This window comes from Lethenteron reissneri, chromosome 21, assembly GCF_015708825.2.
Source record: "Lethenteron reissneri isolate LAM-NWPU_2019-01 chromosome 21, ASM1570882v1, whole genome shotgun sequence".
Lineage (NCBI taxonomy): Eukaryota > Metazoa > Chordata > Hyperoartia > Petromyzontiformes > Petromyzontidae > Lethenteron > Lethenteron reissneri.
Window position 1 is genome coordinate 6630640 of NC_083799.1, and position 17421 is coordinate 6648060.

Sequence of the window (17421 nt, forward strand, 5' to 3'; positions counted from 1 at the left end):
GATGTTAGTTATGGCTGGGAATCAAACCTAAGGCCAATGTGCTAACCAATAAACCACCATTTCACACACACACTACAAAGGCACAGACACGTGCATGCACATATAAGTAGTGCTGGCACAAGAGTTTTACCCAATATAGCACACACGACCGTGCATATCCATCCCCACGTGATACGAGACATTGTGACGCGACACAGTGACAAACTTCCCTGATGAACCATACCACAGGCAACAACAGCACACTCGGCACCGAGCAAAGGGGGCCGTAACAAAAATAGAACTAGCATACGTTCATAATTACTCTGTGTAAATGGTACTTGCGGTGAGACTAATTTTGTACTTCGAAAAATCTAAAACCTCTTTCTATTCCTAACCTCGATTCCAACTTCTTTGACTTGTCAGTTTTAAAATGTGCCTTCTAACAGTTTTCATCAGTTGCGCAGTGTTGCCATGGGCCCTGATGAAATGAATTAATTTGGGGCCCCCCTGTCCAATTTCTCCCCCCCTCTTCATAGCCCGGCTCCCGGGGCACCTCCGGCCTGTGGGGCCCCAGTGCAGAGTTGCACCGCTCATACAATCTCGACAGCTACGCCGCTGACACATTGTTAGTTCATGTGACTCAATGGTTATTTTACTTGGGGTGGACGTTTGAAGAGTGAAGTAGAATTCAGAAACCCCGTGTCCCTATATATGGCATCTTGAGAAAAAGTTTGCGATAAGATTCATTATAAATCAGCGTCGTCTTGAGAATTCGACTTGACAAGTATTCATCAAGACACACAATGGGCTGAACCAAGAGACTTACATTTTGTTTTATTTTTTGAGTCAAATTTTATCAAACTTTCCGCATGCTTTGGCGTAGTATTATTATTATTGCAAAGCAACAATCGCAATCATCGTGGGCACCAAGCAGAAGCAGTCACCATGCAGTGCAAAGTGAAGACCAGCAGACGGGCGGGATACAGGTTTGGGTAGGGGATGGGGGGGGGGGCGATGAGGACGGCCGTGAATGAAGGAAGGTCACTCAAGCGTGAAGCAGAATGACCGCAGGTCGAGACAGTGGCTAGTGAGGTGGGTGGAGGGGGGGTTGGGGGGTGAGGCAGGTCATGGGGAGAGGGGATGGTGGCTACATGGTGGTGTTACACAACAACGAGGAAAGAGGTTTAAGAAATAGAGCGGGTACTGTACTTTTCCCCACAACACAGTAAAGCAGCACAAATCTGAATCTGAAAGAAAAAGAACAGGAAAGAAAAAACACATCGTCTAAGTTCATCATCTTAATTCGTGCAACAACTCTCAAGGAAAACACAACGCAGACGAGCCTGCCGCTGTTCACAATGCGCCCCAATCACGCTTCATTCACTATCAAGAGTCCATACTCTTTGGTTCTTTCGGTAAAGTCACAGTAGATATAAAATAAAATAAATCACGACGTTTCGATCGCAACACAAGCAATTATCAGGTGGGAAACCACAGCAAGAAAATTTATTTTTACACACTCCGTCTGTTGTTGTTGTTGTCGTATCCTTAAATTTTGTAATTCAATTTTAATCCACTTCCCAATGTGGTATCGACTGCAAACTCCCCCCCCCCCACATCCCCAGCTCTCTCGGCCTCCCACTTCCAACCCCGCCCAATTCCCCCCGTCCAACTTCACATCCATCTCCTCGCGTTCCACGCAGCGCTCCCCCCCCCCTTGCCCCTCCCCCCTTTCTCACCTATATAACCTCTTACCACGGCATCTCTCTCCCACTTCAAAAAAAATATATTGCTGTGGTTTCCCACCAGATGATGACTGCTTGTGTTGCGATCGAAACGTCGTGGTTTATTTTATTTTATACCTACGTGACGTTACCGAAAGAACCAAAGAGTATTGATTCCTGCAGTCATGAAAGCTTCAAATCTATCAAGAGTCCATTGTGTTACTTTTTTTAAGTCTGCAGAGACATCTACAACATGCTAATCATAATTTTAACAATTTAAATGGGGACTAAACAGCAGCTCCACGTGACCAGCAACAGCAAGTGACTAATCGTGCGCTCAATAATCGTGCCCGCTCGGTGTTGCCAAATCAAATGCTTGGCGATGCAGACCAAGAGCGCTCGGTGGAATATTTCCATTATCATGCCCGCTTGCACAACTCCTCCCTCGGAGCACGGTACTTTACAGGCCACATCATCGTACAGCCACTGATGCGTGCAACAGGTATACTGTCACTGACAGCACAGGTACATTCCTTAATGATAATAAATAATAACAAGGTCCACCACGATTTGCTCGACAACTCTTTAAAACGCGACGTGAGTGGCACACGCACGTGCCTGTAGGGATGAAGCTGCCCCCCCCCCCCGCCCCCCCCTCACCTGCACCCCCTCCCCCCGGAGAGCTCATTAATCATGGCACCAGTGAGGCATGATCAAGCCAATGGGTGGGCCCCTAATTAATGGGACTCTATTCGCCGAGGGGGCAATTAAGAGCTGGACGAGGTGAGCAGCTTACCTGTGTGCAACGGCGCCTCCTCCGAGGGACCGCCCATCAGCGGTAGCGCTGGCACACGAGCACGCACACACGCACATAGGTACCCAAGCACGCGCACAAAAAGAGCAGCAGCACATGCAGGCTCACGCGCACGCACACTCGCGCAGTGACGCAGCCGCACACGCAGGGAAACGTACACAAGCACGCACGCAAAGAGGACGGACCATCCAGTAGGCAAAGTGGGTTAGTAGCTGCAGCAGTCACTGCATGCATTCGCAGGCAATGGGCACCAGTGGATGCAGAGGTGTGTGGTGACATGCAAATGCTGGTCAGTGCTGCCACACGATCTATGGGGTTTGATGGCTGCATTCAATATTTGAACTGGGTGTGGCATAAACTGAATTGGAGGGGGAAAATACATCACTGGGTTCGGATACAAGGGCCAGCTCTCTTCCAGCACAGACAATGGTACGGGTAAAGGCATGCACTTCCACTAGCAGAGTGCCTGCAGTATTCACCGATAGGCAGTTGAATCATAAGCAAAGAGGTCGAACCAAGGACAGCCCAAAGCCTGATCATTGGTCATCATTACAGAACTTGCTCGGAAGGATGAGCATTCAATTCTGTGGCAAATGTACATTGCTCGAAAGCCCAACAGAGGGGGACACAGACATGAACTGTGACACGCAAGCCTTACCAGTTGTTCTCATCCCTCCCCAATTGCTGTCCTTTTTACAATGGCCCACCCCACTGGACGACCTAATCCTCCCCAAAACCTCACTCTCAAGATTTCTCATCTCCAGCCAACCCGGTGCTACCAAGGTACCACCCCACCACCACTCTGCAAGTTCCCACGCAGGTGCGGCGGTGGCAGTGGCGATGCTTCATCACATCCCTATTGCACCCCGTGCTGCTACTGCTCCTGTTCTCCTCCCCCGTACCACTGTTCCCGGCAATGCCCCCACCCTGTGCCAGTACCAAGGTCCATGCTCTTGGACTTGCGAGACTTGAGAGCCTGCAGGCGCGAGGCATCCGTGAAGCGCTTGCTCCGACGCTCGGACATGCTCTGCCGCCCGAAGCCTTCGCGTTCAAACGCCACACTCTGGGGGCTGCTGCAGGAGGAGGGGGGGGGGCAGGTGCGGGGTGGGGTTTCAGGGGTTTCGGAGAAATGTTGGGGGGCAGCGGAGGTGATGGGGAGAGAGAGTTGCGAGGAGTGCGAGTAGGAATGATGCAGCGTTAGGGTGGTAGGGAGCGGAAGACAAACAGATGATGCAATTATGACCATTAATATATTTCAGTACCTTTACCAAATCTAATAGGTGCATTTGCTAACTCCACCAGCACGATTCAGCATGCAACAATTCGATAATTAGATTCAATGATTCATCTAAACTCTTCTGCTCATCATACAAGCATCTGTTAGATATGCTAAATTCCTCTTGATATGCATATTCTTTTGTCAAGGCGCCCTTTTCCCCCCTTCCAACCCAGCTTATATATATGGTCCAAGCACGTGTGCTGTTTCATTCAGACGCTGTCGCCTCGACAGACCTGGTTTTCACCTGAGGACGGCTGCTTGCGCTGTGGCCGAAATGTCGTGAGAATTGTTTTATTATGTTTTATTTTTTATTATTTTATTACTTCCCTTCTACGTGACTTTACCGAAAGAACCAAGAAGATATAAAAATCGGTTACTAACATTCATGCTAACGATTTGCAAATGCTTCGTGGTGACTAAAGGGGGAAATAAAAAAGAGTGAATAAGAAACAATCCAAATTACAGTATTTTTTTTTGCAAAAATGTAATTGATTCTCAAATGAAATCACAACCATGAATTGTATCATAACAATTCATTTATAGATATTACATACAGACATCCCATATCTATAAAGGTAATCACTCGTTATGGGCTCATATATTACTTAAAAATAATGAAAAATCTATCAATAAATAGTATATACAACGGGAGGAACTGATGTAATATTAATCACGGGCAAACACTCTGCAATATGTGCGTTATTTCAAGTAAATAAAACGTGCTATAAAGGAAGCCCATAAAACGTCCCATTCGAGTAACAAAGCTGTCACTCGATCCTGGCTGCTCATCAAATACATTACTGACATTACTGCATCTTGAGGCATTCAATCTGACAGAGGTAAAACAAAACATTTCCCTTTGCATTTGCACTTCAAGTAATGCTGTACAATAAAATCTACGGACAAAGTGGATGGCTGAGAGCATGTGTGGCAAGATTATGTGACGTCCATTATTTGTGCCAATAAACATGGGCACTTTTCTAGATTTGAAGCGTTCGTGACTGCAAGGATTCATACTCTTTGGTTTTTTCGGTAAAATCACGTTGATAAAAATAAAATAAATGAAAACAACTACATTTTGTTGTTTTCATTTATTTTATTTGTTTTCATTTCTTTTATTTTTTACCTACATGAATTTACCGAAAAAAACCAAAGAGTATGGGCACTTTTGTTTCAATGAACCACATGCCCTCAAATGTGGCAGAGAACATGCTGTCCAGCTGGGCCCTGTTATGCCCTCGAAACGCAGTGATCCATTTATATGGATGAGAACTCACTGTGTGCTGGCTGTGGTGTACTGTGGGTAAGAAATTCAACAACAAACAAAATATCTCTGTGCTATATTGTGTTCTTTTTAAAGCAGTGTTATTGATGAATGTGTTGAATAGACAAAATAAGTTACGGGAAATATTGGGCCAGAAAGCTCAAAACTAGGCTGATGGACCAACATATTGTTTCTATTCCATTTGTTTATATGTATGCAATGAGACAGACTCATTGCTTATAATTGTAGTTTGGAATAAAATGCACTTAAAGTGAGAACATTTCCACTGGGAAGAAAACATTTTTAAAAATCGCAAGGCTCCGAACTGCAACCTCGCTGCACAGCTGGGGCGAGGTTGCACCCCGGCAGGAGCTGAATGCCACATCCAATGAATCTGCCTCATCTCCAGTCACAAATTAACAACAGACGTCAGAGCATTTCCCACCGTCGACTCTCAGGAAGGAAAAGGAGCTCATACTGTGTAAATTGTACGTTTCCTCTCAGACTTCGCCAAAGGACCTTGTGTGGCCAAGACCAATAGCTTCCTAGCATCTCCCGCCGAAGACGGCCATCCTCCCCACCTCGTGGTGCAGTTTGGTCGGCATGAGCCCTGGTGACAAAGAAATTAAATGGGGTCCCCTGCTGTCCGAACGCCACGCCCCTCTCCATAGTCATGCATGTAAGACCCCCCGGTACACTGGTCCCACCTGCGCTCGATAGCCACTCAACTGCTGCCATCACCCCCCCGCACACCAACACCGGACTCAGCAGGGAACCCCACAAGGCGACCTCTGGCCCCAGATTCCCCAATCTCCTATACCCGGCCTGGTTTCTTCCTCTCTCTCTATTTTTTTCCACATCTTTCCCCTTCGTGAAAGTCACAGTCACTCTGCCTTTGACCCCCTCTTTGAACTTGGTTAAGTTCGGGATGCGCATAGACAAGACGTTTCAACTCTAAAACTGTCGAGAAAAAATTACTTGAAAGTGTTCAAATATTCTGGTGACGAACGATGGAGTGACTTAAAAAAAATTGGGTGATATAATATTCACCAAGTGTCACTCATGATGATTCAAGCTGTGACATTTTGAGTGTCCGTTTACTAGTATAGGTGCTCGTTAATCATAAGCAAACCAACGAAGAAAAGCAATTATCTTGGTGCTGCTGCACAGTGGAGTATGAGACCACAGTACACACACGGTCATTCCGTCCAATTCCCACGATGTTCACTTGGCAAACGACTTGCACCGATTCATCTTACCTATAAATGATTCATCAGACGATGCATGCATAGAATCAAGTGTGTGAGAATCAATTTGAACATTTATGATCTATGCAGATGGTGTGTAAATGTTACATGAAGGCTAATGAAAATAAATAGATCAGACATAATCCAATGCAACAATTTTGCTACAATTCGATTTTGGACTCCGATCAATTCCAATTGAAGCAATGTTAAGCCGGTCTTCTGAAATGACAGATCGGATGGGTCGGGGGGATCCTACATTTCTGATAATGACATGGTATAATGGAAGCACTCCAAGTGGGGTACATGTAAAGCTAGTAGGGGTGTAACAATGCATGAATTCATCCATTATTCGCAATCCTTAAGCACACAATACACACATCGAATAATGTGCATAGGAGTGCATGTCATATGTTGAATGCAATGAGCTCACGTGACCCCCTCCAGCCACTAGAGGCCGCCACATTCACTGTAATTTCAAAACAAGAATCACTGATTTAAAGCTTTCGTGACTGCAGGGATTCATCTTCTTGGTTCTTTCGGTAAAGTCACCTCAGGTGAAGAGGACGGCTGCTTGCGTTGTGGCCGAAACGTCGTGAGAATTGTTTTATTATGTTTTATTTTTATTATTTTATTACTTCCCTTCTACGTGACTTTACCGAAAGAACCAAGAAGAAGAATCACTGAATGAATCTAATCCCATGCTCTGAATTTTGACAATTCGTTGCATTGTGAAGCGATTGGCGGCTCTGAAAAAAAGTATGACCCCCTACGTGAAGTGATAATTACACAAGGACAATTTTGAGCAGCCTGTATTTTATTCATAGCAAACTGGGGTCTTGTGGGCCACACACAGTCCACTCTGTCATTCTGACCAATCTCATCCCGCTCGACTGAAAACAGGACAACGGGCATTATTACATGCTCTGTTGACATGTTGATATATACATTCTGACCTATAAGGTCTGCAGGTGCCTAAGCGTGATGAACGAAAAACGGTTCATGTTGTTGAGCAGAAGGCAATTGTTTCATGCATTTTAAGTCCACATGTGGCAATACATAGATCATGCCCAGATGTTCCCATTAGGCAGTGACAACCCTTATACTTTTCCCAATACAAAAAAGCACGGTAAAACAAATAGACCATTCATCTGACCACCGTGTGCACACAGCCGATGCGTGCAATCTGGAAATCTGGGCCAAGTCGCTTTTTACTGTGCGTGTGGGCTCAATATTGAGGGGACCACGGTTGAGCTCCATTACCAATTGACGAATTATCGTCTCATTCTTGTCTCATTTCCCGGCGGTCTTCATTAGGGGCCCATGCGCTGATGCGGCTCACTGAACACGGGGCAGCCAAGCGGCAGCTACTTGTTTTTGATATTGGTGAGCAATTTGTCAGTGGAGACGACAACGTAAACAAAACAGCTAGCTTCCGCTGAAGGGTCCCAACTTCCACGGCACAGCGCGCACGCGCCGAGCACGTGAAAGATTAAGCGGCGCAGCCTGCCCTTGCCTGGCCCCTGCCTGCCCACTCACTAGTCCACCCACCCGCCTGCCCACCCACATACCCACCCCTCCTGCGTGCACAAACGATCGCCGAAACTAGATTGACACAGGAATCCCAATCTGGCAAAAGAACACGTCTGTTTTCCATGAGATACTGTTACAGGACAAAGCTGTTGTGGTGTGGGCCTATGCTAGTTCATTCATCCCAGCCGAATATGACAAGTTTTGCAAGTGCAGAAAAATTGTTGCGTTTATCGTTTGGCTCGTTGGCATAATTTTAAGTAACATTATCTTGTTGATGCACGGGTCATGTGAATTATTTAAACGCATAGGAATAAAAAAGTACTTTTTTTTCTTACACATGCGATTTAATGCATGTATCGCAAGCTTAACAATCGACTATAATCAACAAACAGATGCAGTTGACTGCCATCGTTCCTTTCAATGTTGCGTCAGGATATTCTATTACAAAATAGTTGAGTAATAGTTTATTTAAGCATTGAAGCCTGAGGCGTGGCCGCCCAGTCAGAAGTGCCGGATTCAGATCCGGAACTGTGTTTTACACAAAACACAGGACTCGCGGACAGAGCAGCATTCACAGTGTGTCACGTATGGCAGCCATTGCCCCCTGACCCGAGAAATGTAATCTCTGCACTTTCTTAAGGCCATCCAGGTCGTTAATCATATTAAACTCTGGCTTATATTGCACAATCAAGCCACTGTTCCGCACATTTAATGGACGAGTGCAGGGGTGTGCCGTCTGGAGGGGAGGTCGCCAGGTCAGTTCCAGAATTTGCCAAATGGTGAGTTTGTATGGGAAAAGCCAAAAAAAAATCTCAATCTAAACTTCATTAAGCATCCGGGTCCTGATGGTGCAAGGCTCTTTAGAAAATCACAATCCGATTTAGGTTCTGAACACGCAGGGTATAGTTTTGCCGTCTCGGGTTTAGGTTAACAAAATTGGTTGGTTTCTAATGTAATCGTTACGTGGGAGATGTTGCTCAACAAAGATACATTTTTCTCGCAGGAAAAAAAAAGTTTTCCAAATACCTCTACCAACCGCTGTGACATTTCGATTGCACCAAGGCATAATGAGTAATGGAAGTGTAAGCATGTGATTTTCTCATTTGCATTGACACTGAGGAACTGCAGTGTGGGACGTTGCAGGACCTGGCCGGTACGGTGTACGCACGCATCCGTCTCTCACCACTGCACCACACGGCGCAACCTAGGGACACTCACAACAAGCAATCTAAATTCACCAACGAGTTTCGTTTGGGGGATTATTCAATGCCCTCTTCCATTGCTGGAGAATTGTTAAAACATTTTAAGTGATGGAAATTGAAGTTTGGGACCCAAGACGCTCGAATACAATCACAAATGTAGTGTAGCTACTAACAATATAATGTTTAGATTTATATAGTGTCGTCGTTCATGCAAGTTCCATCTCGAAATCGCTGAGGAACCACTGGAAAGCTGCAAGGCAGCCAGGCGGTTAAAACTGAAACCGAGAATTACTCAATTGCCGGGAATTTAACTCGGATCACCGCGATCGACAAATGCACATGCGCGCGCGCGCACACGCACAACCGTTAGCGGAATCCCTGAACTCCGCCTTGTATCGCTCGCTCACCTCTCCTCTGAGGGGTCCTCCTCGTCATCTTTCAGCTCCGCTCGCCTCCACCCAGCCGCCCGTTCCGCTCGCGAAAAGTCCCCGCACAGCAGCTCGTCCCTTGAGGTCACTTGGGCCGAGGGCTCTGGCATGGATGCCAGCAGCGGTGGCAACAGCACGGACGCCTCCCTCCCCACACTGGGACGCGGCCAAGACGGGCCGTCCAGCACGGAGCGCACGGTAGCACAGTTGGTACCGGCTGCAGCGCCCGGTTCTGCCGGCGTGCAGGCGGCGCTCGGTGCTGGTCGAAGCGGCACAGCGGACACAAGGGAAGCCAGGCGCGGGAGTCATTTTGTTAATTTGATGTCGACTTTTGTTTGTTTGTTGAGTGCAATGCACTCTAATGTGTGGCGTCATATGGCTGTATAATATGTATTCACGTAGTTTTGTGTTGAACTGCGACTTAAATAATACATAAAAAAATATATTTGTTGACTCACGAGCCGAAGCCCGGTTACTTCCATTACCAGTGGCGCGTGATATTTGAACATTCCTGGGGCCTGCTTCGCTAAGCCACGCTGACCGAACTTGGGCAAGCATGGTCAAATATCCCTCAAATAACAAGGCGTCGGAATCAACGATGGACCACTGTGGCCCTGCTTCCACCCCTAGCCTTGCCAAGAGACGAACTCACCTCCCCCCTCCACACCCACACACTCCCCCCCGCCCCCCCCAATACCATCGTTTTGATGAATTGTAGCAATGTCATGATTTATTTAAAGAATTTGAATTTTTTTGCATTGTGCTGAATGTAGTAGCCGCTTGCAGCTGCGGGGGTCATGTGAACCCATTACACGCAGTGCACGTGAATCAAACACCGCGGATTCTTGCACACGCATTTCGAACTTAAAAATAATTCCAACACTGTTTGCCAATAGCGCAACACTCAACACACTACTACGTGGCATCACGTAACACGTGCGCACATCCTGCACCACAATAGCAACACAATATCGCTCTACTGCAGCGTAACACAGACTGGGCCCTGGTCACTGCTCGTAGGTTCATCCCCTTGAACGCGAGCCAAAAAATACTAACAACGTCCACGTCTGTCACCCCACTGTGCAAATGAGCAGCCACCACATGCAGAGCTGGTTAAAAACAAAACAAAAACGAACTCAAAGCAGGGTCAAAATTAAAAACCAGATTTTAAATAAACGGAAATGTGAAACCGGAACACACATTTTAAATCAAACTGCACTGGTTTCATCGAGCGCACGACGGAATGTGAACAAATTATGCAAGCTCGCCGAGCTACAGCTGAGTCTCTTTCCGAATAACAACGCAAAACGTCCACGTGGAATTGCACGAACGTCCCTCACAAAACCCGCTACCACCGGCCCACACTCCCCTTTGCTCTCCCGCCGCACCTTCCAAGCCACATCTCCCCCAGGGCCGTGTCGGCGTGCGGCACGCTGCAACAGCTCAAAAAATATCTTATGCTGTTCTGACATGTTGAGCGAATTTTTATTTGCTTACGCGATTATTAGCCAACCGTAAAATAAATTACACACAAGACTAAGCAGACCGGTGGTGCAGTGGTTAGCCTACTGCACTAGGAATATGGTGATCCTGATTTTCGATTCCCAGCCATCAGAGATAACTGTACTGATCGTTGCCACTTCACCAACCCGCACTGAACAGTGTGGTGAAGTAAAGTGAAACATACTCTTTGGGTCTTTCGGTAAAGTCACGTGGATAGAAAAATCATTTAAAAAATCACGACGTTTTGATCGCAACACAAGCAATCGTCTTCAGGTGAAAAAATACAGCAGGCGAACTGCTGAGGCAGGAGAAATATATACACGTAGTCATGAGACGACTCCCATGACTAAGTGTAGGGAGGCCTTCACCCAGCAGTGCATTGACAAAAGGCATAAGTTGTTATGAGAATGATGATTATAATATTAAAATATAAGGCAGGTATGGGGTTAATCCTTTTGATGCAACACAGCAATGAACTGTTCAACTTTAAACAGCTTTCGCAGTCTCCTAAAGGGACCCCGCATCTCTCATTACACCTGAACAAGTGCTGATTTGCCCGCATGCCCTTATACACCAATTAGCTAATGAGGCCAGGCACCAAGGGTACCAGTTCGCACATAGGTGGCCGCTTTAGCAGTTAATCTCGCCCGATGGTTGCACATCCCTTCCCTCCCGCCCCCACCCATTCACCCCACCACCCCCACCAAAGGCCCGCCTGATGCCTTGCAAACATCTCCCAGCAGGGTTGTCACCTGCATTTTCTGTCGGCAGCCTTCGCCCCCCCCCCCCTTCACCTGCGGTACCCTTTGTTCCTTTCCCCAAGCGTGCGTTTTCCCCACTGCAGCAGCCGCATGAGCGGCGCAGAATGCAGACTGCCTCTGCCCTCACGGGCAGCTTCAATGGGGAGTTGTTGTGCCCTGCGCGCTCATTACACACCCTCCCACCCACTTCATGTTGTGTGTGAACCGTCTTAAAATGCACGCAGCAGTGCACTATTTACAATAATTTTTATTTTGTGTGCATAAATCACATTTAACGCACATATGGCTTGCATACCGACATGAGATAAATGTATAGATATCCCACTAATTTATTTGGGCCTCCTTACTTTCTTCCCAATATGTTAATGCATATTGTGAAAGCAATGGCTCCATAACCGAAAGAGGAGACTGTATATATAAAAACAAATTGCATTTAGATTGCGGACAGATAATGTTGAAGCTTTGAAACAAATTATTGTTTTCTCCATAATTCATCAGAATAATTTTAGTGGGTATCTATATATGGATCACCCAGTATAAGTATACATTACACACTTACATTGCACACCACCACCACCACTACACCTTCGTGGTTTTGTTGGCTTTTTTCTTTAAAGGTCAGAAAACAGAATAGGTGAAATACCATATCATCCCACTGCAATTTGAAAATGGTGAATTTTAACAACAGATTCTAAATTACACTTAGACCCCCCATATCATGTCTGGAAATCTATATTGAGAAGCCGCTGTCTTTACCGATGACCTCAATGTTTTGACCTCCCGACCTTGGAACTGACCTGTGGTTGTCGTGGCGATGACCCCTGAGAGAGCCGGGGAGGGAAAGGGATGCAGGCGTGTGGCCATGGTGTACGACTGATTGCGCAGGTTGGAAGCTGTGAACACAAGACATAGATACTCCACGTAGCCATACCGACTCATGACGAACACCTATTAAGGTCAGCATGGCTCACAACAGTGGTGGTGGCCAGAACCACTTTATGGGTGAGACAACGACCTAAAGGACACCTAGGACTGGTTCAGATGATGACCACCTTTGTTAGTCATGACCAGAATTGAACTTGCGCTGTTGGGTTTGTAACAGTGTGCTAACTACTGTACGACTGCTTCCCACAAGGCAAAGATCCCCCCCGTATAGTTTTAATAGACTGTTGGAGCAAGTGTTGGTAGCGAGCTCTTATGAAGGCTGGCAACGGCACACAAGAGGGTTGGTGACCAGCAACACGCCCGACCAGCTTTGTCTCCCTAAGTGGTGATTGTTTACACACCACACCAGGTACTCATTTGAGGCTGAGTAGACCTAGGGGAGGACCAGAACTGGTTCAGATAATCGTCACTGGTGCTGGTTGTGAGCGGGAATCGAACTCGGGTCTCCAGGTTCGTAGCCCAGTGCACTAACCGCTGCATTACCACTCCCCACACACAAATGCGCGCGCACACACACACACATGCCATACCATGACGTCCCTGCTTATATGAGCAATTGTGGCTGTCTTCGTTTCCACTCGCAACCCCTCCTTCAGCATAGGAAACTGCACATTGTCATGGTGGGGGCACAGTCCATCTATAGCAGGATTACCTTTGACTTCTCTGCAAAGTGTTATTAATTGTATCGACTCCCGAGTCAAGCGCTCAAACCACAGCAGCGCCCAGCAGGATGCATTAACGTCACTGCGTGCTAACACGTTAGGTGTGCGCGCATGCATTAGGCACGCAACAGCGTCTCCCCCACCCCTCTCAACCCTCAACACAAAGATCCGATGGCACTGTTATGATTCAGTCACCATTCCGTTAAAGAATCAATTATTTAACATCTCAATTTATTTCCATCTCAGGTATACAGTTTTGTTTCCTCCATCAAGTAAATGTTAAATTAACATTTCACTTGTATACCATTTACATGTAATTTTCATACACCATAAAATCATCGATTGAGTTTACGTGGCATGAGCTTAACATGGATATTATTTGATGCGCCGTTCCGCACCTTTTGTGTGTCTTTGCTCAATCAGTCAACCCATGGCACCCGGGTCTGCCCTGTGACACCCTACCAGCGAGCCTTCGACACTTCACATGGCCTCAAAGTGCACATAGCCTGACGTCACTGCCACTTGGTGAATTGCGGTTGCTGTTGTGTTCACTGTGCACATGTGGAGGCAGGGGATGATGGGGGTGAACGTGTGGCGTACCGATGAGCTGCTCCAGCAGGGATGCGCGAGGGGGAGGGCTGGATGCGACGCTGCATGCGTCGACACCGCCGCCTACAACTCCGCCGTTACCGCAGCTGCTACCGCCGACTTCAACCGCTGCTGCCTCCACCCCGGAATCCACTCCAGCATCCACCGCCCTCTCGGGCTCCACGGGGCTCACGCACAGCACAGGCTGCGGGCACAGGAACAGCGTCGGCTGTAGAGTCTTGTGCCGGGCGGCAGGAACGATGATAGTCAAGGTCAATTTTTTTTCTTGCTTCAAGGAGCATTGAGGTGGTGCTTATTTTCTGTTTACAGCACAGAGCCAGTGGTGGAAATTGCACATTCCTATGGTGTGAGCGAGTGCATCTATAGGACAACCACTGTTTGCCAGTCGTGCAGATTAAAAATGTCACTAAACGGCTATTCAATTATGTTTTTACTTTCTCATGATATATATTTCTTTGTTACTTTTTAAGAGGCTGCCTGCTGCTGTCCAATGCTCACTCACAATTTGACCCGTCTCGCCAGATCTCGAAAGGTAAGGAAAGTGTAGCCTAGTTAGTACTTGGATGAGTAACCAACATGCATGACGTGAATTTATAGCTTTCTGCAGGTTTATGTTGTAGGCAGCAAGAAGGCAGTTTAGCAAAATGCATTGTTGAACTGTATTTATTTGCCCCGGCATATGTACTCCCTGCCTTTTACTAAATGGCACTTATGAGTGTGGCGGAGTATAGTCAGATAATTCCCACGATCCACACTGTGTGGGGAGGCCCTCGCTTGCATGGAATCGAGTGTGTCAGCATAATATTATTCTTTGGTTCTTTCGGTAAAGTCACGTATACGTGACTTTACCGAAAGAACCAAAGAATAATTCCTGCAGTCACGATAGCTCCAAAGTTAAGATTCAGCATAATATTATTTCAATGTAAATTTATCCCCCAAGAGTGCCAGCAAAATATTATTTATTAAAAAAAAAAATACTACTTGCCTAGTGGCTCAGCAGGAGAGTGAAAGGCTCGCAATCTGAAGTTTGCCAGTTCAAACCCTGGTTGATGGGCGAGTCAACCAATTATCCCTCTCGGGTCAATAAAAAAAAAGAGTACCACTTTGCATGGAAGTCAACATCGTAGGCATGTGGAATTTCTTTCACTGGCTCAGGGCTGGGAATCACTAACTTTTTAAAAAGTACATATATCTATTTTTTTCATTTCTACTGGGATTCGTACAGCAACATTTTTGTTAAAGCACAATTGCTCAGATGGAAAAGCTCATTCAGCATGGAAATCCCCAATCTAACAAGGAAGTATCTGCACTGGACAGCAAATAACTCCAGAATTGTACAATTTTCTGCTTTAGTCAATGAAGTGAGAGTCCACAACCCCCTGCAATCATCACAGCTGATACTATTTCATCTCATCTAATATGGGTAAATAAGAGTTCTTTCCAATTTGAACCTGCGGGGTTGACCTGGGGAAACAGTCTTGAGAACCCACAACATTTCATTGTACAGAAAGCAGGCTTTTGTTGTGGAAAGATGACAAAAGTTAATTCTTAAGTTAATTGTTTCGTGACAGTCTGTGGGTAGATGATACGTTAAATAGTTGGTTGTCAAGTGTCCCTCCCCACCCTGCCAATCGATTCGCTTCTGTGTATTGTCACAAATTTGATTTAAGAATTCATTCTTTTTCGCATTAAATCAATTAAATACAACAGATACAAGTCGAAAAACGTAATTTATTACACACACTATTCCATGTGTGCATTGTAAGTTCATAAAATGTATATGAATGTATTCATTGATGCATGTTTACTCACTAAAAATTATGACTGGATCACGTGCAAATGTAGATATTTGGAATTGGTTTCTATTGCAGGCAAGCATTGCCGATTCATAGCTGAGGCAATCAAATATGCTAGAAATTATGCAAAGGAGTAGCAATCCTAGGCTTGAACTCAGCATTTCTGCAGTGCTGCCTGGGTACCACCTGTCGAGTCTCAGTATTCAGAATCAACTATCCACCTGGTTTAATAACCACAATTACCTGCATTCGGGATGTAGCGGGGAAAAATACATTTTCAAGGAAAGGAGATGTTAAATTAGTCATGAGTGAAAACTTTAGGCTATCGCTTTCAGCAGAGGGAGCCAAGGGGGCCACGGCTGGATCTTTCGCATGGGCCATAAGAGAAGTAGCGAGCAATATCAAGGAGGATAGAGGACACAGGAGCAAGGGTCAGAGACCCCTCCAAGCGTATGATCGCGCACACACTCGCGAGCAGAACATTCGGCTATCAGAGTGACACAGAACAGGGCAAAGGAGGAGAGTGAGAGGCTTGTTCAGACACGAGACTTCTTAAGGGAAAGAATAACTTTCAAGTGGAGCCAAGAAGTGCACCAAAGGGAGATTTGGAAACTTTAAAAAGGGAAGTAACAAAAAAAGCATTTAATGTGAAGTCCTTTCCGGTAATGTATCCTTCCCTGCAGGACAGAAGTAGTCCAGACGGGCACAATTGGCCAGGTGCGGGGATGGGGAGTTATTTGTATTTCATGCAGGAAGAGCTGGAATGGTGGGAGTGTTCGCCCAGTGCTCATATTATTTATAAGAGCACATACTTACATTATACGGTGATAAAAACAGAGATCCCCCCCCCCCCAAGCATTTATTGAGCCCGGCATGGCACAGCACACAAGAGGGGTTGGGGGCGGCAGTGGCCAGGATCAAGCCGCATCACCTTTGCCTCGCCAGTGCCGATGTTTACACACATCGCACCAGGAATTTAATTCAGTCGACCTAGGTGAAGGTCCAGGAATGGTTTAGATATCAATTGCTGCCGACGTTAGCCATGGTTGGAAATTAAACTCTGGTTTCTGGGTCCTGAACGCAATATGACTCCCCCCCCCCCCCCCCCACCATAACACAATGATTTCACACACACGCACAAACATGCACGGGCACGTACACGCACGTGCGCGCACGCACACAGGCAAATGTAATTCACGGATAACTAAGTACGCGCTCACACACAAGCATCGATATCACTCGACACATTTGAAGCTGGCATCCGGCCGCCGAGGGACCATGGGATTCCAAAACTAATTACGCGTAGCGTGAGGATTTGTGCATCTCGTCATTTGTCATCGTTTGTCATGAATTGGCAAAGTTATAATTAATGTAGACGTGGGCAGACACATCCCGCACCTCACAAGCCCACAAATGTGTTAGAACTCTCATACAGATGCAAACAGACTGCTTCATTAAAACCTTTCAAAGCTAGGCAATATGCTTGCATTCGTATGACAATCAATTCTGTAAATGACGATGAAAACCCATAATCCTATGAAGTAGTATGACAGCACATTAGAAGCGTCAATGTGAATAAGTATGCATTCATGTCACAGGGTAAGAAAGCAGAACTAACAACATAACAGTGCTTGGACAAAGAAACACTTAGTCATTTGAGCAACAACTGCCACCACAG

General features: G+C 46.3%; 1 protein-coding gene across 6 annotated transcripts in view; it reads right to left on the bottom strand.

Annotated features, from left to right (window-relative positions):
* The window catches only part of LOC133345142 (partitioning defective 3 homolog), a 199015-nt gene that overhangs the window by 60622 nt on the left and 120972 nt on the right, over window positions 1–17421 (bottom strand). For 3 of the 6 annotated variants that reach the window (XM_061555640.1, XM_061555639.1, XM_061555638.1), the window contains exons 14-18: window positions 13939–14131; window positions 12529–12624; window positions 9447–9726; window positions 3457–3590; window positions 2500–2547 (exon numbers count right to left, since the gene is read on the bottom strand). In XM_061555640.1, coding sequence (XP_061411624.1) covers window positions 2500–2547; window positions 3457–3590; window positions 9447–9726; window positions 12529–12624; window positions 13939–14131 — 751 coding nt within the window. The remainder of the gene's footprint in view (window positions 1–2499; window positions 2548–3456; window positions 3591–9446; window positions 9727–12528; window positions 12625–13938; window positions 14132–17421) is intronic. The other 3 variants (XM_061555644.1, XM_061555643.1, XM_061555641.1) reach the window with 2 other exon arrangements.